Raw genomic sequence first — 26802 nt, 5'->3', positions numbered from 1 at the left:
TTGGGGGGTCCCGGGAGATAATTCATCTGAACTCGAACGGTGTTAACCAATTGGGCTGACCCTTCAAACGGGTCCTTTTTTTTCTCTCGCTCGAAATCATATCGTGATGGCGGTGGCGGCCACAAACCACGACAAACAGAAGATGACGACAACACTCTTCCCATCAGCAGCAAGACGGCGAATACAATGGAACTGCCGAGAGAATCATCCCCAGATGTTACCTTATTCGAGTCTTGGGTAGAGAAGCTCATGGGCCAAGTTGCGAGCAGAGATCCTTGGGCCACGTTTGGATTTGCGGCGGTGCGCCCTCTCCTCTGATTGACAGGGGCGCCGGTCACTACTTTTTAGTCTGCCCGTCACCCTACGTACCCCTGGAGAGTGGTAGGGTAATGTAATGTATTCTACTGTCCACCATCACCTGAGAAACTCTAAATAGCATGCGACTAGCGGTTTGAGGTAACAAGCATTCAAATCTTGGCGACTCGAAAATGGCCAACTTCCATTTTGTTCCTTGTGCTGCGTCTGATGTTCCGGAAATGAACCTGATGATGGACAATCTTTCGAGTCCTGGCCATTCTTGTTCATGAACACAGTACCTAACAATCCCACTTATGTACACACAAAGATACCACATGGTAGATTGACTGTCGTACACTCCGCACAATAAATACAATTTACAAATACAAGAAATGGATCAATAGTGCGGGCCGGGGGCCGGGATCCAGATATACTTGCCTGCCCACTCCGCCGAGCAGCAGCGTAGCACGTCCATCCAGCTCTTGTGGAATCCCGCCCCTCGTCCACCCACAGCTAGCTACCATTGCTTGCTTGCTCTGTTCTGGCCTCGTTGCCTCGTCCTGAGACGGAGTGAGCGAGGTCGAGTCGCTTCAAGGTCGCGCGGTTGTGGTGTTGCAATGCGTTTCCGTCCCTCCTTCTGTACATCTGCTTGCTACATGGATTGGAGGAGGAGGAGCTTCCAAGCCCATCCAGGTTGAGTCCCAGCCTATTGAAATCCCCATCTCCCCTCCCCTCCCCCAACCGTCGCATCTGACGGGAATCGCAAGGTTGATATCAATTCTTTTTCTTTCTTTTCTTCTCAGGTTGGTTCAGCGGTGTCCAATCAGAGTAAGCAACATCACAGGAGGGGGATATGCACGGCTGGCAGCTGCACTGCTGTTGCACGGGTCTCCATCTTGCCCTCTTGCTCACTCTTACGTGGTTGGTCTAAAATACGGAGGTTCGGTTGGCCATTTGGATTTTCTTTCTCATTCCTTTCCTTCTTCGTGGGTTCCAACGTAGGCTCTTTTCGTAGGCTCTGACGGGCGTTTTTTAGCATCAATGTAAAACACGCCTATGGATTACGGAGACAGACGATGAACACTCCTTCTCCAGTCCGCCATGGTGACACTATTACGACTTGCACCTTCTGAGCCTAGTATAATCTTGTCTTTAACGTGCCCGCGCCCAATCGCTCCTGATCCACCTCGAATTCGTCCACCGCGCGCTTGACCTGGGTTGGACTGGGCTTGAGATGGATCTGCAAGCAATACTTTACTGTTCGTGGAATTAGTTAGAGAAGCAGTAGCCATGACATCCGGCTGCCAACCAATACAACGTGTGTTACACAGTAGGCTTGATTCTGAGCTCATTCTGCACTCTTTCAGGTGCATACATTTATCTACAGAGTACATACCATTGTGACGGGGAGGGGTCAAGATTGACATGTCGAGGTGACTGCGCACAACAAGAACTTCGGGTGGGAATCCTGGTTCCTTCATGGGAGGAGGTCAAAGGGTCATCCTATGTGTTGATTCCTCCGGTAGCGTCACATGCTCACCACTGGTCTACGATGGCGGGCCGGAACGGAGCACAAGGAAGACAAGACAGAATAGACAGACAGCGGAATTGTGTCAGGAGAGAAATAAAAAAGCCAGCCGACAATAAAGCTGAGTCGTCAGGCCCCTCAATTTCCAACACGAATAAATACTCCATCTCGCAAGCAAGAGTCAATCATCAAGATCTCGTCTCATCTTTTTGCAGAATACCTAGGTAGTGTCAGAGACCAGCACAAAGTTTGTTCCGGTAGTTGGAAACACCACATGGCCTGGGGGGGCTGGCTTTCACTTCAATGGGCTCGATCCCAACGCATGCTCACTCGGAATCCCGCCGAGATCCAACACTACCTACCACTTACATGCCTAGCTTCATCACTGTGTACGTATTTGGGTGGTTCTTCAAGTCAGAGATCCTCCCCAGAAATGCGTCGCCGGTGTACGCGCTAGGGGACTTCTGATACGAGAGGTTTGCTGATCAACTTGTCGTGTGCTTTTCCACGACCGCTGGGGGCGCATCTAGAACCAGGGACGCTACCAACGAAACACGAACTACTACTGTATACGTACATAGTACATGCGTTCGTTCGCTTTTCCACTCTCCTGGAAAGACGTATCGTGGAGAATCTTGGCGGGGATGTAACACAGAATTCAGATAGATCTAAGACTTGACAAAACGAATATGACCAGTTGGTTCAATTGCCTGCCCACATGCCTACCAAGAATTGATTCATTGCGAGGTTGTGTTGATCGTGTCGTATGTGATGAGTGGCATGTGTGTGTGTGTTTTTTTAATGCTTGTGCGCACTGGCATCTACAGATGTCCTGGACTTTTCAGTGCTTTGCTGGGGCTTCCCGCCGAACACCTGAGGGCGGACAGGGGGTCCTGGTGCCTCGAGTCTCCAGTCCCAGGCGCTGCGCCAGTCAGAATCCACTCTTCTCACACACACAGCTGTGTCACTCCTTATTCCGTCTCCCCTTTCATCAATCATAATCGCCCACACATAGGTAGGGGGGGCCGGCCACAATATCGAGGCAGAGAGCCCTGGGGTGGGCTGTCGCTCTTTTAGCCTTGGCCTTGCGAGTGGAGTTTTGGGTAGGTAGTTCGTGCTATGTGACTTTCCCTTGGGAAGAGAGAAAAAGAGTGAGAAAAAAAAAGATCTCCATTCTGATGGGCGGATGTACCGTGTTTGTCACCGTAGCGGAGTACACGACGTACCTACTTGGGCTTTCCAGGGCCTCCCCTCCCCATCCGTCCCCTCCCATCGATCCCATACCTAACGCTATGATACATCCCATCCCATCCGTTGCATTGGGTATGAGCAAGTGAGAGCGGAGTGGGGTGACTGGACTGGACTGGATTGATTGTAGGTACCGACTGGGACTGGATTGACTGGTCTGGAGGATACCTAAGATACATGCATGTAGTGCGTCCTTACTATGGTACGTGTGTGCGTGCGGCGCAATGCCAATTCTCGTTTTCGTCGTTCCCATGTACTACCTATTATTGCCTGGCGACCTACCGAATAAACTGCCAGCATCAATAAGCCAGGGAGTTTGAGAATAGTGAAATCCCCCGAACTGCATCCTCGACTTCTTATTTTCCTCTTTCGTCCTTCCCTCTCTTTTTTATTTATTTCTCTCTCTCTCTCTTACATACTACCTGTATACATGCTACTTGTATTGCGCGCCCGCCCAGACCTCTTCGCGTAACAGGAAACACTTCCCTTTTCTTCTCTCCTCTCCTTCCTCCCCTCACTTTTCTTCTCAACCACACACATACACACACCCGCTCGTGTGCTCGAGTCTTTCGCTTCTGCCTTTTTGTACGCTTTCCTTTTTCGTCGGCCGTCGAAACAACTCGGGACCATTTTTTGTGCGCGTGCCTACCTGTCTGGTTTTCTGATCTTTGTGTGCGCAAAGAGGAAAAAAAAAAGTTTCCAAATCCAACTTTTTCTGCCGGTATTCACTTGTCGACGACAACTCGGCCTGTCACGCGCAAATCGGGCGACTCGCTCCAGGTCCGCTTAAATTCAGCCACCATCGGCATCTGCCTATTATACCAGAGACATTCCCGCCTCGGCGACTCGCCCATCTCTCCGTGCAACGTTGGTGCTTGCAGGAACCACCCCCAGTGACATTTATTTTACCACCCTTTCACACCGCTCAAATAATTTGTGGTAAAGTCCTCGGGCACGCAGCAGGTGGAAACCGCTCGCTTTGAAAATCGACAGGAGGGACAACTCGAGAGAGAATAATAGGATTGCCGTCTCAGCAACCTCGCATAGAAACGTTCGGCACCAGCCCGGCAACGAGCAGTACAACTTTTGCGGCAAATCTGGACACTGTCTAGATCTGTAATACGAAAAGCAAGCAAAGCTTGGGGGGAAAGAAAAACAAGGCATTCAGTCTGCTTACTATCTAGACGCTGCCTCTTGCGCATTCGCCAGCGCCATCATTTTCTGAGCTGCAGGCATAGCACTGTTCAGCAAGCTATCGGAATTCATTAATTCTTTGAATAACCATCTGCGCAGAAAAAGGGGAATCTGCAGGATTATCCCAGGCTTTGGCATTCAATTGTGCCCTCCAGCGCATTCACACGCTGTGCCATCCCGTATCCAAGGTAGCCTTTAATAGGTTTCCTGATACTCAGGCTAGCACTAATTCAGCTGGCAAAGCGAAACGCCAGCATCACGACCAACCTCAGGATCTCTCTTTCAAACCACTTATTTTCAACTCCTCACAATGAGCGCAGCAATCGCAATGGCTCCTTCTCCGGCACCACACGACAGGCCAGCATATGCTGATCTCGCGCCTGCTACTACTGCGAGTGCACCCCCCGCTGTTGCACTAGCACCTCCACCTTCGACCTCGCCCGCCGCAACTCGACCATCGGCAACTTCATCGACACCAAATGTTACTCGTACAGGTAGCGGCAGCCCGACCAGAGCTGGCCAACATTCCAAGTCATCTCCTAATGCGTAAGTAATCTGATGACGGTCTTGTTTTGCATTCGTTTCGTGGCACAAATTCTAACGTTGGAAAATGTTTCAGTCGAAATGCACCAAATTCTTCCACTGCTCCAAAGATCGTCGTCAAGAAGGAGCCTGGATCTCCAGTGATTCCTCCCCCTCGCCACCGGCCTCGAAAACTCGATCTTTCCAAGGGTGGTCTGGCCGGTTCGGGAGCACAGACGGCTAGACTTCCGGGCGAAAGAGACGGGCTTGGAATTATGGAGGTTGGACTCGCCTGTTTGTCTCCCGGCTTCGTCACACAGGACCCTGCCATGAAGGAGCAGTTGCAGCGCAGTATGAGCGTGCGAGAGCAGCAGCGCCAGATCATTGAAGCTCGTCTCCAGCAACAGTCAGCAAAGGGCGAGCGGCCAGACACTGGCAAGGATAAGGATATTTCGAATCAGTTTGCAGCCAAGACCCCCGGCATGTCGAGACGCAACAAGGCGCCTCCAGGATTGAGCATTGTCGCTCCATCTCACGAAGTATTTGCCAACGAGCGTGTCATTCAATCAGCTCCTCTGGGTCAAACCTTTACCGGTAGACATGACCCGCACCCACTGACCAGACACATCACCAACCAGCCCTCGAACCTCTCGAGCACCTCGCATATCCACCACGTGCCTGCACAGCAGACGGCAAACCGATTGCCTCCGATCGCAGACGTTTTTGGCTCTGGAATTTCGCACCACGAGGCCAATGGGCGCAGCGGTCTGTATCCGACCTCGAGCCACGGTCCTCCTGCTTCGCCAGGTCACCCCCCTCAGCCACTCCAGCAAACCCAGGCACCGCTGTCGAGCCGCCCTCGGGAGTATAGATCCGCCGAAGAGGCTCAACATGAACTGGCTGGTGGACGAGCAGAACTTTTGCCCAAACTTGTGCATTACACTGCCCACCAGCCACCGACGCCGCCGTCTCCAAGGACTGGGGTTCCTCAGCACGACCAGAGTCGCAGCGCTAGCAAACGGCGCCGTGCAGACTACGAAGAGGGCGCCAGCCCGCCTCTAGGACATGGACCTGCTGCTACCAGACGAACTGGGCCCTTCGGCAGCGGCCGTGATAGCCCCGAGACACAACGTGCCAAGAGAGACGAGTTTCTGCGCCTCTGCGAAAGAGCTTGGGATCTTTTCCACTCTTGAGCAACACGCTATGAGCCTCATAATGCGGTCTCTTTGTACAATTAGCTCATGACGCTGATGCGAATGACACGAGATCATGTTTCAACTATCTATCTATACGGGGCCGGGATCGTTTCCGGGTCATGGGTATATTACACTATTTTTGGACGGGCCATGGAATGCACCATCCATATCAACCTATTGAAGCAGTTGTACTCTCACAGCCGCAGATCGAGTCGGGAGGCTTTCACACTGTACGAAGCTGTACCCGAGATTGCCATGCATATATCAGACATGATCGCGGCCAAACCCTGACGACTGAAAGGGCAATGGTTGAAGACCCAGACGTCCTTTTCTATTACAGGATTCGGTTGGGGTCGACTTATCAGGACATCAGGCGGGTGTGTCATCCACTTGTCAGGTACTCGGCAAAGTCAAAATGACTTGGGAAAGGTTAATCCCATGGTGCACTTACTGCCCCTCAGGGCTTCTCTTTTTTGTTACTACTGGAATTTCACCGCCGAGGTTCCTGGGATAAGGATCCGATGGATCTGGCGAAACCCGGATGTTTGCGTTATGATTTGGGGACTTTTCGCCGACTTTGGAATTGGGCTCTATACAGAAGAATCCACAAAGGGCAAGTCGCCAAAGGCGTTGTGGTTTATTTTCTGGGATCCGCGGCCGCTTATGGGAGGTCTGCATGAAGAAGTATGGACGGAGTTTTCGGGAGGTGGTTTATACATAATTCAAAGGTCACTATATAGGAGGTTTCAATGGCCAATGCTATTTGATTACATTTTTGCCCTTATTCACCTCATGACGTCGTTTCTTTTTTTTCTTTTTTTTTTTCCTTTTTTTGAAAGGGGAATAATAATAATAACGTAAACAATATTCATTCAGGCCAGCCATCGAATGAATCACTTCGTGCCTAGCCATGGGATCGTCGATTCGAACGTCGTGGGTCATTTATGGGCAGCTGGTATATAAACAATATGTTGTTACTTTAAGCTGTGTGCACCCAAATAGCATAATCCCGTTATTGCTATAAGTATATATATTAGTGACCACATGCCCGATGACTATGCAGGCTGAATATCAAGCAAGACGAAAATAGTAATTGAGATGAAGAATGCGAATTCATGATATAAACGGTATGATAATTTTTGGTTTCAATATCTCTCTCGCATCCCCTACCTGTTTCTTCTTGACCATGAATGCATTGTCTTGATTATTATGGTTATAGTTTTATACATTATCTTGAGCCTAAAATCCTTAATTACTGGTCACGCGTGATTTTGTCTAATTTGTACTTTTCAGTCCCTCCATGTTTAAATTATGGTTTATATCCGTGTAATTTTCTTGCTAGGGCTGGCCAAAAATAGGATTTCTTTCTGCTTGCAAATATGGAAATGGATCCTCGAGTTGCAGTAAATGACACAGCAGCAATAAAAAATATTGGGATAAGATATCAAAATTGAGCCACGACCCCCGTTTTAACAATGACGGTTGAATTAATTAAATGTGGATTTGAATGCTAAAACTCAAAGTGCTAATGCAGGTGAAGAAATAAAAATAGCAATACCAAGAAAGCTATATAGTCTTATAGGTTGACCTGTCAGGGCAAGACCCATCCAACAAACTCTTTGATCTCTGCAAATTCCATCGGCGTTGTTTCTTGCTCTCCTTGCTATAGTTTGAGCATTTCCATCGCTCAAAAAATTAGATGCTCTAATATTGCCCGTCATTTAAGTCTGCGATACCTCCTGATTTATTTGGTGTACCAACCAACGCTCAGGATCAATCATCTTATGAGAGCATAACGGCGTGCTTTTATAATAGCGAGAAAATGATCATATAGACTCGACACTCATTATCATGATCAGTTTTACCCTAAGGTGTATTTGTCCCCTATTCTATTGGGTTATATCGGGTCCACCAATCGTCATGGATTACTTTGATTTCCCTGCCCGACGGCACTTTACTTTTGTTCTGGGACGACTTGGAGTCGACCAACTCGCCAGTCTCTCTCCGCCTTGACCTAGCATATTGATAGCAAGAAAATCATTTCTTGTCGTTGATCAAGGTCCATGAACTTGGGAGGAAGGAAAACCAAATCGGGAGTAAGCCAGTCGATGGCCTTTGGCTGGCTGTAGTCTAAAATCAACCACTTTCATACCAGACTTATATCTCAATAGTCCCGTCGAAAGTATACCTTGTGAATAATTTTGTTGTTTCATGGCCGAGCGAATACTCGTCAAGACCCCTTACCGGCATCCAACGACGACTACTTTTTGGAGAGAAAGGAGTCTCTTGCGATGGTAAAAACGCCATCAATCCGCCCGTCCACTGCGCCATTTTATTTTGAATGCAGATTGGGTGCTTGTACAATGCCATACGATGGATGCATTACGGTATTATGCGACGTGAGACTCGGTTTGCAAAGTTCTGCTACCAAGTCTTCCTACACTGTTTCGCCTTTACGCGTACCTTGATCTGATATTTCACCCTCAGAACATTAATCCATTACTTCGGTGGCATATATACATTAACTCGAAGCCGCGTTGCTACTCCTCAACTAAGAATAGAAAGATAATTGCTGGTATAAAGTCGATATCGTAAAGCTTGCTGCTATATAGCAAAAGAGAAGTTCCCGAATTGTTGTTCCTACTTGTTACTAAGAAATAAGTGTCACACGTACGATTATATAAAGAACGAGATGGTTGATTTTAATTTTGTTGGACAATTAAATGTTTGATTACTTGTAAGTCAGTCGAGTTTGACTGCCCTGTGGAAACATTGTCATGTCTTATGTACTGCACTATACTCAACTCAAAATAAAGGTCCGCAATGATACGATCTGACCTATTCTGATTGCGTCACTATCCGAAGTACTGTAGCCTAGAAGGACCAGGATACTTGGGAACCTCGAGATCTAGTCTGTCCTCTTCCGGCGCCGCAATGCAGAATTCCACCCAACTTGTCTAGTCTAAACGACCTCGAATATGGTCTGCGACTTTCTGAGTGGTAAACAGTTGGTTGTGCGAGTTCCCATCCCTCCAGGCAGCTAAGACAAGCAGATAGCTCGGTGCCTATGAGTAGTCACCAGGACGATGCGAATCTTCTTGTGTACAAATGAAAGAAAAGTCGTAAACTATGACATTCGCTCGCAAGGTGCTACATCGCCACGACTGAACCAGATTGTGGAACGTGCCGCACAGGTCGACGCTTGAGACGGTACCTGCTTTTGTGCTTGCCAATCGATGCCCAAATTTCATCGCGTCAGGTATAAAAAATGCGTCAAAATGTGTGGGTGAGAAACGAATAGAAGAAAAAAGAAATCAACTCCGCAACTCCTGTGCTAAAGCATGAAGAACTCTTTCAACCATTCAAGCAGGACGCTTGCTCCGATGAAATGTCCGAGTGTAGGTGCTCGAAATGCTGTGAATATGAAACCGGGGCATTTGTAGTGGCAGACACACAAAAGAACCATCAGTGCCTTGAAAGACTACTTTTGATGCCATTGTTGTTGAAGTATGTCAAATCCTTGTGAATGCATGAACGTCGTATCAAAGGCCCTCCTCGCCAGCCTTGCAGAGTTTAATCTCACGGCCCCATTCTGACTTGAGAACTTGTGAAGCGGTAATGCGCCGAGAAGGATTAGGATCTAGAATCGAGTAGATGACGTTACGACACCGAGCCTAGGCGTAGCTGTTAGAATGTAGCCCCCAAAAAAGAGAGCTTGGGAAACTTACACGGTGCAACGACTCTATAGGACCGTACCCCTCCTCATCGCGACGGCCCTCGAGGTAACGCTCGTAAAACTCGTCCTCATCCTTCTTGGCGACACGCCACAAGTGTCGACCTGTGCGCATTGCCATGTAGATGACACCGCATGCCCAAACATCGACAGCGCGAGCATCAAACTCCTTGTCTGTATACTCCTCAGGAGCAATGTAAGGCGCAGAACCACAGAGGCCTGACACCATGTGAGGATCCTCCTCCCAAGCCATGCGGAAGCATTCGCCGTTACCAAAATCAGTGATCTTTAGAGCACCATGAGATGTCAAAAGGAGGTTCTCAGGCTTCATGTCTCGGTGAGCAACACCCATTTCATGCATGTACTCAACGCCACGCATCATCTGCTTAAAGTAGCAATCCGCCTCCTGAACCTCGAGCTTGCCAGCAGCCAGCACCAGAGTGTACAGGTCTCCACCCGAGCAAAACTCCATGACCTCGCAGTAATCACCCTTTGAGTCCTTGAGCAAATCCAGGGTGTGAATAACATTTGGATGGCGTAAGGAGGAAGAGATGCAGAATTCGGCAGTCAGGCGTTTACTGTACTTCTTTTCCGTCTCCTCGGGTCTGCGCCGGAACTCCTTTACGGCAAAGAGCTTCTCGCCGCCATTGTCAATCTTCTTGTGGGATATCCTGACAATGCCAAAGGCACCACGACCAACAACCTCTTGGCACTTGCCGTACTTCTCAATCAGCGTGCTGCTAGCGCTAGGACCACCCTTTCGGTCTCCTGCCAGCGTTTCCTTCTCCTGCTTAAGCGTATCTACCCAATTTGATACAAGCGAGAGATCTGCTTCTGGGGCTTGTTCGTGTTTCCTTCCAAGCAACGATTTCCACATATCTGAAAGCTTCTCCTGACGCTTGCTGCCCTTGAGGTGATGCTCGTGGCCACCCTGCACATTCGGATTCTGGATATATCTTTGCGACTGGCCATTCTTGGCGGATGAGGCGGCAGCAGTGGCCTCGGGGGCTTTTGTAGTGACTGACTGTTTCCGTACTGGGGGAGCCCTTGCGGCGGCGGCTGCGCTTGGGGCGGGGGTCGTCGAAGCAGGAGATGCATCGCCATTGACAGAAGCCGGCTTGGGAACCTCGCCTTTGCTGGAAAACATTCTGGTTAAGCGGTCCTTGACGGAAGCCTTCTCGGGTTGCTTCGGCTGACCCTCGGCATTGAGGGGTGCAACCGGTTGGCCATTTTGAGGCTTAAGTTTTGGTGAACGAGTGGACAGCTCCACGGATCTGATGGACGACGGCTGTGAGACTGGAGGAGTCGTCTTTTCCGAAGCGCTCGTCATTATAGAAGAGCTGGACATTGTCATGAGGAAAGCGTCGGGGGCTTCTTGTGATATTGCCTATTTGCCGGCTTGGGACCAAGAACCAAGGGTTGTGCCGGGGTGCTTGGCCGTGGGGTAGAGCCGACTGGGGGGCGATTTGAGGAAATGCGACGCGTCCGTTCAATAGGTGTATGGTGGAAAAGACCAGAGGTGACCGGCTTTGTGTTACAGATGATGACAGTGGTGGCGGCGGAATCGCCTGGGGGGTGGGCTAAGCCCGAGTGCTGGCAACACAAACGTGAAGAGCAAAACAACTGCTGCTCCCAATGGCGGAACTTCTCAATTCTTTTTTTTTTCTCCTTCCCTGGCCAAAGAAATAGGAAGAGAGAGAGGAGATCGGAAAAGCGGGTTACAGTCGAATTTGTAGGGTGTCGACTGACTGAACGCACCGAAATGGTCCGGTGCGCTACAGGTGCTGACCGGCGCTGGGGCTCTAGTGCTCTTTGGGGTCTGGCGCGGGTGCTAAGTAGCGGGCGTTTGGGGGGAATTGCTAGCGAGGCGAGGTTTTTTTCTATTTTCTGTACCGGAGGGCACTAAAAGGTTGAAGGGAGAGGGAAAAAAAAATAATCGAAAAAAATCGACGCCCAGGGTCAAGAGTCAAAAGCAGGACCTCCGACCAGGTATTATCGGCAAGCTAGAGAATCGCCGCCCCTCTCTTCAGTGGAGTGACTGATGGACTTCTCTTTATTGTTACTTTTTTAGCTCAGTTTCCAGGGCAGGTGCCACTAAAAACAGGTATGGAAAAAAGTGAGGCGCTTGTGTCGGTTTTGTCAGCAGCTGAAGGATGGAATGTTAATCTGGGGGGTTTCCCCTTCCCTCGCTCTCACTTTCTTGTGCGGCGCTGTTGGTGGGTAGATACTGTAGGTATGTAACAGTAGCAGGATTCTAGAAGCACGGCTGTGGTTGTGCGTCGTGCGCACAAAGGGGGGCGAGGCGACGTTACTGTTCGACTGGATAGGTAGACTCTTATGACTTGTGTGAATCTAAAACGTCGATGCAAAAACCCCCAAAACGAGTAAGTCAGGGCAGCGGTTCTCTGACTGGCTGACTATGTATGTCTAGTGGACAGATGGTTGTGTTGATCTGGTAGCTTGGCGGGAGGAACCTACGACTGGTTCCAACAAGTGTCAGAGGACAAGCAATGGGAACAACTCAAAGAGACTTCGGTATGTTGAGTTGTGGGCGATCATGATTAAATGACAAAACAAGCGGGTATTGATAGATGGCGGCGGCGGCGGCGTCGTTGGCTCGCTCATTCGCTTTTGTGATTGACTTGTCTGGTTGCTAGTAATGTAAATAGGTAGGTAGGTACTGACGACACGTTCTTTGAAAACTGATTACAGCGAACGGGCGGATCAGATGCCAGTCTGGTGAATAACAGACACAAATCGGGGTGGGCTGTGGAGCAGCCAGACAGAATAGCCCTTGTTCAGGTGCAAGAGTAATGTAGCGTAGGAAATGTACCAGGTAGGTAGTTGAGACAGCTCTTTATGGGGTTCCAATTAGGGTGTTGTGCAGCGACCTAACCTTTTACTGTAGGTACACAGTACTGCAAGCCAGGTCGGCTATGGAGCACGGTTCGTGGTACCGCTAAAAAAAAAAAAAAAAAAAAAAATCATGCGTCGAATGGCGATTCTTAATATGGAGAAGGATGCTGGGCTGCTGGGCAATTCGAGTCGTGGAGGCGAGGAAGCCAACAGGCACAAACGGAAGAGTGTTATAACCTGGGCCTGGGTAACGAGGCTAAAAACGCAACCCAGGTAAGATATACGTATTTGAGTAGAGTTCTTTGCAGCCGGCCAGATAGAGTATGTAAGCTGGTAATGTAACATGTAGTAATGTAGTAGGCAATACGTAGGTGGACGGATTGACGTGCAAGTGCTCGTGCGAATACGTATGTAGCTCGTAGGTTGTCGGCTACACAATCTCGAAAAGTGGGAATCGATACCCAGCAACTATGATGCGGTGGGAATTGCGACAAAACTACTACGTTCAGGTTGACAAGGTGAGTGAGCAGATGAGGGAGAGTGAGAGGCCTCCTTCTCCGCTAGCTATTGAGGAGAAAAGGTGCAGCAAGTAGTATTAATACGGACAAAGAATGTACCTGGGGAGCCCCATTCTCACTCCGGTTGGCGCAAAAGCAATGGCGGTCGGCCGGAGTTGAAAGCATCATAACCTTTACTCTGGGACACCTGTCTGCACCTTGATGAGGGGATCAAGCACACATGGACCCATTATGAGATCTTGGCGTGGGATAAGCCGCTGACTCCATGTCACTCGTGTGCAGATTCCCACTGGCTAGCATCTTACATCCAAGTTGGATGAACTCGAACGGATTCGACTGGGGGGCGCTCCGCCCGCCATATCCCGTACAAAGAAGCCGGCAAATGCAGGGCCCTCGAGCACTTCTCGGCAACCGAGTAACGATCTCCCTATCAGCCCCATGACATTGGACTGACTGCTGTGTACCTACCTATATCGTTGAATCCTAGATAATGCAGCGAGGTACAGTCTAGTGCAATGTACACAACGACTGAAACGAAACACAATACCAAGACCGCTGGAATGGCTCGAGATCAAGGCTGGATCACCGAGGGGATCTGTTACGCTAAGTATGCAATGCTGGGTATGCACTTCTGAATCCTCCACCGTACAATACCATGTCTGCATGGTACAGGTAGGTGTTCCGAACATAGTAGTAATAAGAAACAATATTAATAATAGCTGCTGCAGGCGCGTTACCGAGGCTCTGGAAGTGCAGAAAATACTCGGCTACCAATTGACCGTGTGCAAGGTCAAAGAATGCCAAATCGTGAAAAAACCATAAACGGCGGCTACAGCCCGCAGTCCTTCCAAGATGGATCAGGTCATGTGAAAAGGGCCGCCCTAGATTTCATTGCCTGTTTGGAATTGGCGTTAATGACGCTGTTGTCAAGTTATGACTTTGCTCATATATATGTTTTTTTTTTTTTCAACTTCTAGAATGTCCTTGCTCATGTGGAAAATTGCTGACATTAGCTCGGGAAATCATTAGCAGGTCACGGCATTCAACCATTGTCAGTTGGTGGCGGTTCAAATTTTTTCTGCCTTCCGCTATGCCCGCCACTCAGCTACTGTACTGATAAATCACCGATTTGATTGACAGCCTCCTATTCTGGCATCTGGTGGCTACAATTTGACTCGGCTTCCAAGACCCCTGCCAAGCATGCTTTGACAAGGGCTCGGACAGAAGTCTTGAATGAAAATGATCAATTGCCTATCATATGATTAAGCTCACGAAGAACAGGTGTCACGCAAAGGGGGTTTTGGTGTTGCCTTTGTGGCTCTCATCATGTCATCTCCATTTAGAAGAAACATTACAATACCCTGCTAGCCAGTGTAAGCATACTAGCATAAGGCAAACACCAAGTACTCTGTAGAGGATGAAAATATTCTTCCTTGGACGGGATTGTCAGCGCACGGCCGGCATCAATAAAAATATATTTGTTGATTCGCGGCTGTTGGACCTCGCCTAGCATTCGGTCTAGAACCACCTTGACCTTCTGGAATGCATGCCGACATTAGATGGAACACTACAAGGCAGCTCTAGTGCAGAGGCGGCTAGAAAAGAATTGATTGTTTTTTTTTTTTTTTTTTTTTCAAGTCTGAGATGTCAATGCCGACGTACATTGGCGTAGGATGCATCTTTGTAATATTGAAGCATGAAAATGTTCAACCTCGTCAGTCTTCATTATCAAGATTCCCATATTTCCCATCATGCCCAATTTTTCTTCTTCTTTACACACTAGTTTTCATCCCGGGTGACAACGCGGAACGTGTTTTCCAAGCTCCACCGAGACCCGTAAATTATAGGCAGTATAACGTGGTAATAGGTAAGGGGAGCACCGAACAGGCTTGACGGCTATGGATCCTCCTCATTGAGCGGTTCTCTTGTCCCCATCGGAACGTCTACTAGCTCCAGCTTCCAGTTGGGTAGTCGGTCCAGTCCAGGTAGGCTAGCACAGGCAGGTTGGTTGGTGTGCGCTTCCGGCAAGATGCCGACTTTTTTCTCACCTCTGGATTCCCTTGCTGGTTCACCCGCGGCATTGATTTGCATTGGAAATCAAAACTTTTCTATGAGGCATTTCCAGCAACAGCAACACGCACATCAATCCTTATTACCGTGGGTTTTACCGTGCCAATACTGTTTGCCTCGAAGCAGCTTCCCGCGTCAAGAAAAGAACACCACCCAGCACTTTCCCCGTCGTGTCATCTGTTTAAACTTCCAGTGAGCCAGCCAGCCAACCAACCAATTCGACATGGTTTTGTGTGTCTGTTTTCTTTCCTCGTCGTTCCGAGCATCACACTAGGGAAGCAATGTAACTTTCACCGCTTCCAAAAAAGCTCTCTCTTTGATACCCTCCTTACTCCAAAAAAGATGCTTGTCGACTTATACATGACATCCTTGTCAATTTTCCTGTGCGGTCAACGGTGGCCCCAAGACACGAGATGGACATGGAGTTACGGGTCGCGCAGAGTGTGCAAATTGGGGCTCTCTCGGTTGAGATTTGCAATTGTTTGATGATCTGGCACTGCGTCTCGGATCTGTGAGGACCACTTCCCCGTACCACACGATTTGTTCGCCAGTATTAGGACGGGCTCAACAATTGTCTGGGCAGCATGGCAACTGGTAGTATTCCGTACGCTACACACCAGTGACGCTCACATCGCGGGGCCTTGGCGTCTGCTGCCATGCAAAGCTTATTAGTTGCGGCTTTTCGAGGAAACTTTGCCCCATAAAGAGCAAAAGCTGCTTCTTCTTCTTCATCCACCATCCAACCCCCGGCTCCCTGCTTGCTTGCCTTGTACCTAGATAGCCCCCATTTTTGACTGCTGGCAATTGTTTCCTCCTGCAGATGATGGTGTTCCGAGCTCATGACCGACCGATTCCGGATTGGTCAGCAATGGCTCTCTCTTATTTATCATGCATACCAAAACTGCTAGCAACTACTATGTACGTCCATGGCTCGGCTCTTCATCTCAACTCGACGGGCAGAGCCCCGTCCAACAACAAAGTATATGCGGGGACCTTTGGCATACCCCATTCGTCAACCAGCCTTGAGCCGCGGGCAGCGCCAATGTCTTGATCGTTATCGCGTGAGGACATGCGATGCGACAATAATGTCCAAAGTCAATCGTCTTTCCCATCTCCTACTGCAGATGCGGTACATGATGGCCCGATAGTCTCTTGCTACTAAGGAAACCTCCCGAGGCCTCCAACAAGTCTATTCTCCAGAACACCAGTGGACGTCGCCTATCACAGATGAGCAGTCTGCGCGCACTACTGCATGCAGATTCCGAAACCATCTGTAATCTACCACATTGCCAGGTCACGTATGCACCACACTACACCACTCCCCAAGGAGTTCCTTGGACGGAAGTTCGGGGTCTAATAGAAGACCACTGGATACTCATACGTACTCGATAGTGCATTCACAGCCGGCTATGACCTCAACCGCGAAGATCATGGCGGATGCAAGTGGATTCACGTGACTAGTGTAGAGCGTAAATCAATTGTGACAAATCTGTACCAGCACGGCTGAGCACAAGACCATACTTTTCTTTTCTAATTAAGAAAAAAAAAAAAAACTCACAGCCAACGGGATATGACGCTATCAGCAATCCTAGGTCACAGTAGTCGTGAATAAGGCACAATCCTATTCCTGGATCCGCCAGTTTCATCAGGGTCCAACGAACGGGGGCCATGTGCCATCTCATCGGATCTGACGTCACAATTGGCTGAGCGATCTACGAGAGAGCAATTCCATAGTGCTCACCATCTTGAATGTTGAAAACCTTCTTGTGCTTCTAAGAATAACAAGATTCTCGAGGATTCGCAAATCGCTCGTACCTAGAAACTAGAACTGCCTTGCGCCAATCGACAGCCTCGTGCTCGAGGTCTGCCAAATCAATGGCTCAAATTTCCTCATGGGAAAAGGCACATCTTGTTGACCGTCTCTTTGCCGGGCTGACCGCTTGGTGTGACAATGCAACATCAAACGTCAGCCGCGTACTTTTGATATCCATATCACAATCAAGATAGCAATGTGCCGCACGCTGCATGCTACCGAAGCCATGCCTACTGTGTACCACCAGGGACTTTGATAATGCAGAGTTGCATCCAGACATGGCGCAAGGTAGGGTGATCAGTTTGATATTCGCACGTCAGAAAAGCACGGATCCGGAATGAGTGGGCAGGCGTGGTGCGTATGAACGCATCGACGATTTTGTCCATCCATCAAGAGAGCTTCCAGTTGCTTCGTACGTGAAGCGCTAGGGTCTCCATCCCTTGCAGATGACGAGCTGCTGATGCTTGTTGCTCTCCCCAACTACTATAAACTTGTATGCAAACCCGGGAGAACCCGAAATCCAAAAAAGAAAATATGGCATGCACGGACATACGCAACTCGTTTTTTTCCCTGCTGCTCGCTACTTATGTTGTGCGATGGTCATTACCACAGCCAATCATGGCATTTTTCTTTAATAGTCATAGTCCATTTGAAAAACAAAAGCAATTTGACATGACCGCCCAAGGACCTTTGGGACCATCAAAGTCATCGCTCAGGTCGCACGATCGGCGGCCCACTTCGGCACGGGAAGGCTACATAAACCTCAGACATATGTAGGTCTATAGTAGCTCAATATAGACACGGCAAGAGAACGGGCCAATCACGGGCCAAGCTGCTGGCGTGCTCTTCGTCTTGGGATTATTGGTTCGTTTCTTGTCCATTCGGACGGACCCTCATTGAATGCTGAGAAGGTTATACATGGCGGTCCTGCCTGTTGCCTATTGGCCAGAGTGTAGTTGGTAGACAACTTGATACTACGTTGTAATCACGAGAGACAAGGACTCATGATTGGATGGAGGATTCATTCGCTATTTTGAGGGGATATGCAGCAACTATACAAAACTCCATTGCGCCAATCATATATAAATGACTGATCTGATATTCACCGCAATACACAAACGAGACTTGGCGGGTGACTCTGGTCTATGTTTCTATCTACTTTGACTACTTGAAATTTGATATATCATATTTTGACACACCACTAATCAGGACTTACAACCTATAAATATCTCAACCGGCGAGTTCGTAGATCCGTAGCTTGATGCTCGTACGCCCCCTTGATATGTTCCAGGCACCTCCTGGTGATGCGTGGGCGCCAAGTCGTCATGGAGCCGTGCTAGCCTCACATCGCTCAAAAGTGAAACCTATGAAGGTGCCAGGAAGGGTCATTTCAATCTATGGAACAAAAAAGAGTATACGAGGAAGAAAATTACCCCCCATGGCCCTGTATGCTCTAAATATTGTCATTTGGCCAGTTGACTACGTATAGCAAGCTATATGGTTGATAGAAGCTCACTGCAAATATTGTCGATGGACATCTTGTCAGTATTCCTATGGACATACCCTTGGAAGATTTGATAGGTAACGAGACCTGGCACCTCTTTGAACGCAGTCGACCTCTATCAACCTAGCTGCCAAACCAATTGCCATGGCACCAATTAAGACCAGCTCGTCTAAAGAAAGGATTGATAACTTGCTCTTGAGGATCCATGACGGAACTCTATATTACCATTTGAGAGCCTTTCCCTCGTCGCCACCACACAAACCTCCAATGCGTCCAACTACTTGTAGTTGGCCATGGCATCACCAACCCTGCAGATACCCAATATATTAGTTTATCAGATTATTGAAAAGGGAAGAAAATCAAACAGGAGAGTCACACAAGCACGAGTGTACAAGAAATATTAAACGTATCAAACATAATTGATTATCAGTAGCTATCTTGGGATTTCACTAACACAACACTGCAGCCGCCGTGTTTGAACCATCTTTTGTAACGATGATGTGCATCAGCACTCAAAATGACATGTACATCAGCACCAGAAGCAAGAAGAACATGAAACATATGTCCATGACCACGTAGGTGGGTATGTGCATCAGCACGTAGAAGTATGTGTGTATAAGCATGTAGAAAAGTATGTGCAGAAGCACCAACATTACTCATCCTCCTGACCAGGCTTGCGAAATACCGGCATTGTTGCAAATCGAGATCGCTTGGCAGGTAAGGGGGAGGTGGAATTTCGTTAGAAGAGTGGCGCCGCTTCTCTTTTAGAGAACTCGCTTCTGCTTTGAGGTCTCGGCAGCTTCGCTTGAACGCGAATCCAGGTACTCGCTATTGCCGCCGTTGAGTCTCTCCCATAGCGTTCGGGGGGGGATATTTCATTGCTTCTTCTGGCTCGTATTGCTCTGGGAGCTGTGCTGTAACTTCGAATATGTCCTCGTCGTCATCCTCAGACACGAACTGGAATGGCGCCGTCCGGTCTATCTCCCAACCATCCTTTCTAACTTCGTCTTTTGGAATGGGGTGGCCGTGTAATTGCCACTCGAAAAATCGATCGTAATCTCCCCAGCTGAGTCCACAGACCTGGGGGCGGCGATACTTAGGCGTGTATCCAAAAAATGTTGTTGACCGCTGATCGGGAAACTCAGTTGCTCGCTTGAACACTTTGCTCATTGAAGCATTGAGGTCGGCGGTGGCACTGTCACCAAGAACTTGTCCAGGTCTCCACGAGGAACGGGTTTCCAAGCCATCGAGTAGAGAGAGCTGCCACTTGAACAACTTTTCAGTGTCCTTCTCTGGTGAATAGTGGTTGATCTTTTCAACCGTCTTGTGGACGAAGCGCTTATCCTTGTCAACATCTCCCCTCATAATGGGATACTCTGGGCACTCCCATGCGTGCCATCCTTTGGCATCTATGCTCAGTTCCGACAATTCGACAGTGCCGATCGGTGCTTCCCTGTCTTTACTCTCGTCTCCTGTGTCGTAAGTGGCGGCAACAAATATCTTGCCGTCGAGATGCTTGTTCATCGGGTTCGGGCTTGGATATTGGCGACACAGGAACTTGAGCTTCCCGTCCTTGCCCCGGTGGACCATGGCCTGCCGTAGTGAGGCATCCTGGGCAAGACTGTCGCTGAGCTCGCCGCTCTGATACGTTGAATAAAACTCTTGTACGCCTTCGTCGTATCGGAGCACCTCGTTCGCCCACTGTATGGGATAGGTGGGGCGAGAGTGTGATCCCTCAACTCGGTTACCAGGAGCAGAGGCCGAGGCAGATGAGGCTGAAGCTTGCACAACAGCATTGCCGCCACCTCTCGGGACCAGATTCTGGGAGTTGATATTGGCATCAGCCAAGGGTGCAGTGACGTCCTCCAGAGACGGAATGGGGGTGGAGACTGCCGCTGAGGAACTTGGTGCGGTGACAGGACTCTGAGAGTTGAGATTGGCATCAGCCAAAGATGTAGTGATGCCATCAAGAGACGGCGCGAGGTTGGAGACTGCCGCAGAGGAACTTGGTGCGCTGGCAGTAGAAGTGGTGACTGTAGTCTCTACAGATCCGGCGACTTGTGCGGGGGCCTAGAGAAATCTGTTAGGTACTCTCTTTACTCTAGACTGTGTGATTCAGGGTCATACCGTGTTGTTGGTCGCAGCAGCCGGTAGTGTAGTCATGGCCGAACCTCGCCTCTTTCGAGGTACTGGTACAGCCTCAGTGTACAATGCCTGTCCACGAAGTTGGACCTGGTTGAGCCCAGCCATGATGATGGCCGCCTTCTCTTTGTGGCCCGCTTCAATGTGGCAGGAGTGCCTGCTGCCGGCATACGGCCACCAAAAGGTGGCAGTTGAGATGCCCAACTTCGAGACCAGATTGTGCAGCTCTGCATCTTTGACTCCTGGCGGAATGTTTCCCAGGAGGATCACCTGTCCACGATCATAGGCCCTGAGATACCTGTCACTGTCCGTGACGAGAGTTCTGTTTGTCCAACCCATCTTGACTTGGATTGAGACTGGATCTGGGAGGCGAGAGGGGTGCTTTGAACTGCACGAATTTTGTGGTTCCACAAAGGAGAGGGGCTCAAAAAGGGGAAGAGATTGAGGGAGGGCAGAAAATGGTTGTGAGGTCAACTGGGGTTGTCGAGGGCGCGGATGTGGCAGTAGTAGTAGTGTTGAATCAGCGCTCGCAGGTTGGGCGGGTTGAAATGGGTCATTTAGGTACCTATGTGTTGGAATTTAGTGGGAAAAACTGCGCTCAAGTCGAAACTGGTTTGCCTTGTTTTGAAACGTGATGGGAAAGCGTCGCCCACAGAGATAATCAGTGTCTTGTGACTGCAAACGACAACCACCATCACCAAGCCCCCACCTCTGTACATATGCGCTCAAGTCCGAATCATTCCCAACAATCTTCGTACTTTGGCTATGCACCTATGCTCCATATCTTGGACTAACCCCGTACAATAGCCATTGGATACGCCCGGCAGGAGGGCCCTCACTATCTTGAAGCAATAGCGCCCGAAGAAGAGATTTAGGAAAAGCAGGCAGCCCTCCGGCGATATTCTTGTCTTTATAAGTGGTGTGGTCGGATCCTTTTCCCACTGTTGTAGATGGGAGCCCCTGTTGTAAATTTTCTCAAGACTTCGGGGCGGATGAAGCTTCCGTATATGTGACAATGGGAAATTAGATACGGACAGATAATCCATTTAATACATGGGACATCTAATGTAGGCAACTTCATTCTTCTTCAATTCTCAAATAGGTTCGTGGAAGAGACAGTATTAATCGTGTTGGCCTACAGCAAAGGGCAGTCTTGTGTGGGACCTTCTCGTGTTTCTTCTCCGCGGCGTCGTCTTTCTGCTGCTGCTGCTGCTGCTGCTGCTTGTACAGCTTCCCAAGGTGAGCGTAGAGGTCGACCTCTAGCTCTGGTTTGAGAGTTTTTAGCATTGGGATAGCAGGATGCTTCCTGTCTACTTATAGTTAAAAAGAGCCGTGCTATGAGATCATTGAGTGAATGGAAATCCTTACTAGAGATATCTCTCAACAGGAAGACCGCAGTCTCCACGAAGCTCGACGCGAATGGTGCAGCAGCTGAGGTGTTATGCCATACTTTTTGGCCACGTACCGCATGGACTCTGTCAGTTTGTTGCAAACGAGATAGCGGGGTGGGCGAGCCATGTCTTGTCTGTCTTGGATGTAATTGACCCAAAATGTTATGGCCGCTCGGTATTTGACGAGGCCCATGTATGTCATTTGGGGGGGTATCGATGGCTTTCCCAATCGTCTGCTGAGCGACAAAGGTGACAAAACTACGAAGATACCCCAACACCCTCTTTTGTTGGACGGGGAACATCCGCAGGTCCTTGTCGCTTTGGGGCATGGCTTCAGTCTCCTCTTAGGAAGGCATAGTACGCGTCAGACGCAAAAGTCTTTCATACAACTTCAATATGCGGTCCTGGCTGTTTTGGGTGCCAGTTGCCTGCCACCCGAAGCCGACTGACGCTTTTTTATCCTCACGAACGCTTTCCATGAGGTTGAAAATGTACTCATTATCTTCCTCTTCGATACGATTGATACGATCGGCAGATGCGGCAACACTTGCTGTGTACGAGAACCAAAGGGTTCTGGCAGCACAGCTGAAGCACGTCATCAAGACGCAGGAGCGCCTGCCCATCTTCTTGGAGCAGACCTGGAACAAGTTTCGTGGCTCTGGTGGTGGCTCCCTCAGCTTCTCCAGCGCCGATGCTGGAGCCAAGCCCAAGAAGGACGACGTGGATATCGACGAGTAACTTCCTCATTTCCAACATTGTTTCGTTTCCTTTCAATTCAAGATCAGCTCTGTTGACGCTACGCATAGGGATGTTGCTACCGCGAGCAACGCTCTAAAGAGCGACCACATCGTTGCCCTGATGGAGGTCTACGAAGACTTCATCAAGAAGAAGAACAATGTGTACATCACACGGGAGTGCCCACCCCAACCGAACAGAGGTTGGTTTGCCCGAGTTACGTCAACTCGTCGACCACGATCTCCTTTCAACTCCCGAGATCGCCGTTGCGGAAGGACACCAACTGGCCTGGTGCTTAATGCGAATCTGTGCCTTGCGGCCAGGTAGCATTGGGTGGTCCAACCGTGACAACCAACGGGACAAAATGTACCTTACCTGGAGTGACGTTCAATTGACTCGAGGTGAAGTCAAGGGTAGTTTCATGGCTGCCCTAACCTTTTGAGCACTAAAGACCAACCAGCCGGACCCGGAACGAGGATTACGAAAGGCTGAGAACCTCCGGACGATCAAAGCACCAACACCCTCACCTACGTCTTATGACCATCTCATCTTCTCCATCCCACACAGACTCCTGACTATTGCCTTGCGCCGTGGCATACTAGTCGACTATAGCAGCCTGGACGACCTGCTCAACAGTGATGACCACCAGATTCGGGTAAGTACCTTTGCATTCAATCCAGTCGATAACAAGGTCTTGAGCTCAAGATAAGTCCATCGGATCCATCAACTGACTTTGACTTCTAGATCAAGCGAGCGGCTTTCGATCAGCCCGTTATCCGTGGCAGCGTGCCTCGTGGTCTGGGCGTCAGTGAAGACCCTGTATCTGCGCACTCTCTCACGGAGTACCTCAAGCTTCGAGGACAGTGGTTGGGATATGAAGAGTCAATCACGTATACCTCCATTCGTCGAAGATCCGCCACCGAACTCTCCCTCTCAATTGGCAGAGATGATGTCCGAGCAGTCATGAATCACGAACCCGACTCACGGATTCTTGAGAAGTACTATCTCAACGGGACCGGGTTTAGAGACATGACTGCTCTAGGACTGGGCATCCGTGGTACTGAAGGCGATCAAAGCGAGGTTTTGGCGCAACAGAACCATCCTTTGGCAATAGGGGCCATTTCACACAATGCTGAGGACATGATACAGCTGCATGGACCAGCACTTAATGCAACCCTGGGGAAGCTTATGGTTACACATGGACCCCTCAAGGGCACTGAGAGGGAAAAGAAGCTCACAATGAAGCGCCTCCGCTACGCTGCCAAAAAGACACTGCTCAGCGAAGAAAGTCAAAGGCTCTGTGAGACCATGAGCAGGGTGGAGCATGCTCGCCGAGTCCAGACGCTGGCTCAGTCCAAGTTCATGGACCAAGTCCTTGAGATGGCTAGACAAGCTATGAAAGACAGCGAAGCTCAATGTGAAGCTCAAGTAGATGATGCGGAGGATCCTCTCGTCGATCATACTACTGGCTTATTCAAGGAGTCTGATGCTTGTGAAGAAGAAGCAGAAGAAGACTTTGAGGACCAAGTCACGGATGAAAATGGCACAGTAGTAAAACGCATTGAGGAGATCGAGGAGCAGGAGGCATCTTTGGACGAGAATCCTCTGCTTACTTATGAGGCTGCTACTCGTTCCTTTATGGAGGTGATTCTTTTCGGTACAATGTCCAAGAATCGTGACTGGAAGAACAACCCGGTCCAATGTCAGCTGTGTCTAGATATTAATTCGATTCCTTTGGGCCACCTTGACCAGCTTCCTTCTTTTCAACACCAACAACTTTATTGGGAATCTCCCGGCTGTTCCCGACTCTTTCCTTATTTCGACGCTGAAAACTTGAGGGAGTTCCGGGAGATACACAAAGATATTACCACTTCTTCTACTACTCCTACCCTTCTTTCAGACACAAACCGTAATCATGGCTGCAATGCGTCTGGTTCAAAATATCACGGAAGGCCTGCATAGAGTTGTAGATGGCCTTGCGCCAAAGGAAGACGCACAAATCGTGATTCCACGCCTTGATGGCCTTCTCACAGCGGTCGTCGGCCATGCGATAAGCAATCTCGATTTCGCGGTCACTGACCTCGGTGCCACCATTGTCGAACTCGATGTACTCCATGGGGACGAACATGCCAACACCATCAATGTAGTCGTGTTGGACCATGTGACAGTTCTTGTCCATACGGGCTCGAAAGTAGGCGGGCGCGTTGGCCTTTCGTGACCGGTGGACTTGATCAGGCTTTGTAGGGTTGCCGATCAAGTACCTCGTCGGCGCATTGGGGTTGGTCTGCCTGTTATGCTTGGCTTGCTTGACCTGACTCGGAGGAAGATCCTGACGCAAATACTTTCAGTAGATGATAAATATCACAGATAACATTTTACGTACCTCCTTGAAACGGCCCACCTGTACGGATCCGTCCATAAGAGTCATTCCAGCCATAGCTGGCTGGTTGGGCTTCACATCGCTGGTCCAGCCTGTGCCAAAGACGAAGTTGTCGGCAAATCCTTTCAGCTGCTCGTCACTCAGCTCGACGACTGCGCTCTTGTGACGCTGGAACGACTCGACAGCCAGCGACTTCAAGAACGGCTTGATACCTGCTGGCACGGTATCCCAGTCGTACACGGTCATAAACACTCCATTGGCCATCTTGAATTCCTGCGCGTTGTTAGTAACAGACACGTGAGAGTGTCGCAAGTCGATGATGTCAACACGTACGCTTTGATGGAATGTGGTGGGACTGTTGGACAAATCGATTGACTCTTTGTATGGCTGGTGTTGTTAAAAAAGTGATACAAACACTTGGTGCTGCAACAGGATGGTTGTTGTGTGGTGGAATGAATAAAAAAGAGAAAAAGAGAAAAAGAGAAAAAGAGAAAAAAAATTAACGGGTTATAGAAGCGTATGCTGGGGAAAAAACTTTTGATGTGCCTTTTGCTCGTCTTTGATGGCTTGCGTAATTCGCTCCCAGACTAGCAAACGCAGCTTAAAGTCTTCGAATTCAAAGTCTTGCTGAGGCACTGCGTTCATAACCTCCTCTGCATAGTACTTTACAGCCAACCAGGTGCGAAACTTTTGTATCACGACCGCGTTGTTGTATCTGCCAATGTGTTGCAGGTGAGCAACATCCCAATGGTAACATGCTCTCCTCATCAAATCGGCAGAGAAGCAGCCCGTGTCAAATTCAACGTCCTTGTCGTCGTGGTAACTTCCTGCGCCGTCGAGGAATCGAAAATGGACGGTCATGCTTCCGCCTCAGGGCGACAGTATACAGGCGCGCCTTTGAGCTTCTTGCTGGCTGCCTTCTTGCTGCCTCGGGGTGTCGACGGAGACTTGGTAACTGAATCGTCGTTGTCGTCCGAAATCTGTGATGCCTTTCTCTTGGTTGGTGTTGATTTCGGCAGCACGTCGTGCTTCTAGCAACCGACTTGGGCTGACGAGACCTCCAACGGTATCTTTGTCAATTTCGGTAGGGGAATCTTCCAGTCGGAATTCCATGTCTCGAATGTCTTGACAAGGAATCGTGCCTGCAGATCTTCGAGACTACCCTGGTCTCTGACTTCTGCCGGGATCTTCTTCTGTGCTCGGATGATGAGCGTTTTCAAGACATGTATGTCCTCACCCGAGACGTCATCAGCAGCCCGCAGAATCTTTGGCTCCGAGGGTTTAGAGTCGGAGGAGTCGACGGAAATTTTGGAAACGGGCTGAAGATTAAAAATCACTCTCTCTCTCTCTCTCTTTCTCTACTTAAAAAAAAAAAGAACAAAGTCCCGGGATTCATTGCAGCGTCCAAATTCTATGATTATAGTTTCTACGTGCACATAAGTAACGTCCTAATAATAGCAGGCTCTTCTTATTGTATCAGCCGAGAAATGCGCATCGCCAAACTCGACGTCCTTATCATCTTGGTAAATTTCCGGCGTATACCCTACTATTCTCTAGGACCTGACCTAGACACATCCCGTGAAATTTCCAGAGACGTTCCCTGAAATTCTCCTCAATATATTCATCAAGTCAAACTGATACCGAAGACACTAGTCTCCATTGCCCTCCCCAGAGC

General features: G+C 49.3%; 6 protein-coding genes across 6 annotated transcripts; 2 read left to right on the top strand and 4 right to left on the bottom strand.

Annotated features, from left to right (window-relative positions):
* Positions 1–4577: 4577 nt before the first annotated feature.
* On the top strand, positions 4578–5982 carry PFICI_07472 (uncharacterized protein; the record flags this gene model as incomplete). Its single annotated transcript, XM_007836053.1, has 2 exons — positions 4578–4813; positions 4887–5982. 2 exons carry the CDS (start codon positions 4578–4580, stop codon positions 5980–5982), a joined length of 1332 nt encoding a protein of 443 aa, XP_007834244.1.
* A 3545-nt stretch (positions 5983–9527) lies between these two features.
* Positions 9528–11066, bottom strand: PFICI_07471 (uncharacterized protein; the record flags this gene model as incomplete). The annotated part of the gene is made up of 2 exons (XM_007836052.1): positions 9528–9659; positions 9714–11066. The coding sequence occupies 2 exons, from the start codon at positions 11064–11066 to the stop codon at positions 9528–9530; spliced, it is 1485 nt and encodes a 494-aa protein (XP_007834243.1).
* An 8241-nt stretch (positions 11067–19307) lies between these two features.
* PFICI_07470 (uncharacterized protein) lies at positions 19308–20960 on the bottom strand (the record flags this gene model as incomplete). The annotated part of the gene is made up of 2 exons (XM_007836051.1): positions 19308–20549; positions 20607–20960. The coding sequence occupies 2 exons, from the start codon at positions 20958–20960 to the stop codon at positions 19308–19310; spliced, it is 1596 nt and encodes a 531-aa protein (XP_007834242.1).
* A 1541-nt stretch (positions 20961–22501) lies between these two features.
* PFICI_07469 (uncharacterized protein) lies at positions 22502–24584 on the top strand (the record flags this gene model as incomplete). Its single annotated transcript, XM_007836050.1, has 5 exons — positions 22502–22746; positions 22798–23038; positions 23208–23402; positions 23492–24456; positions 24500–24584. The coding sequence occupies 5 exons, from the start codon at positions 22502–22504 to the stop codon at positions 24582–24584; spliced, it is 1731 nt and encodes a 576-aa protein (XP_007834241.1).
* A 48-nt stretch (positions 24585–24632) lies between these two features.
* PFICI_07468 (uncharacterized protein) lies at positions 24633–25391 on the bottom strand (the record flags this gene model as incomplete). Its single annotated transcript, XM_007836049.1, has 2 exons — positions 24633–25076; positions 25131–25391. The coding sequence occupies 2 exons, from the start codon at positions 25389–25391 to the stop codon at positions 24633–24635; spliced, it is 705 nt and encodes a 234-aa protein (XP_007834240.1).
* Positions 25392–25634: 243 nt separating this feature from the next.
* PFICI_07467 (uncharacterized protein) lies at positions 25635–25988 on the bottom strand (the record flags this gene model as incomplete). Its single annotated transcript, XM_007836048.1, has 1 exon — positions 25635–25988. The coding sequence occupies one exon, from the start codon at positions 25986–25988 to the stop codon at positions 25635–25637; it is 354 nt and encodes a 117-aa protein (XP_007834239.1).
* Positions 25989–26802: the final 814 nt, after the last annotated feature.

The sequence above is a fragment of the Pestalotiopsis fici genome (assembly GCF_000516985.1).
Source record: "Pestalotiopsis fici W106-1 unplaced genomic scaffold PFICI_Scf_5, whole genome shotgun sequence".
NCBI lineage: Eukaryota > Fungi > Ascomycota > Sordariomycetes > Amphisphaeriales > Sporocadaceae > Pestalotiopsis > Pestalotiopsis fici.
Note: the sequence above shows the minus strand (reverse complement) of the source record. Positions and strands in the feature narration are given on the sequence as shown.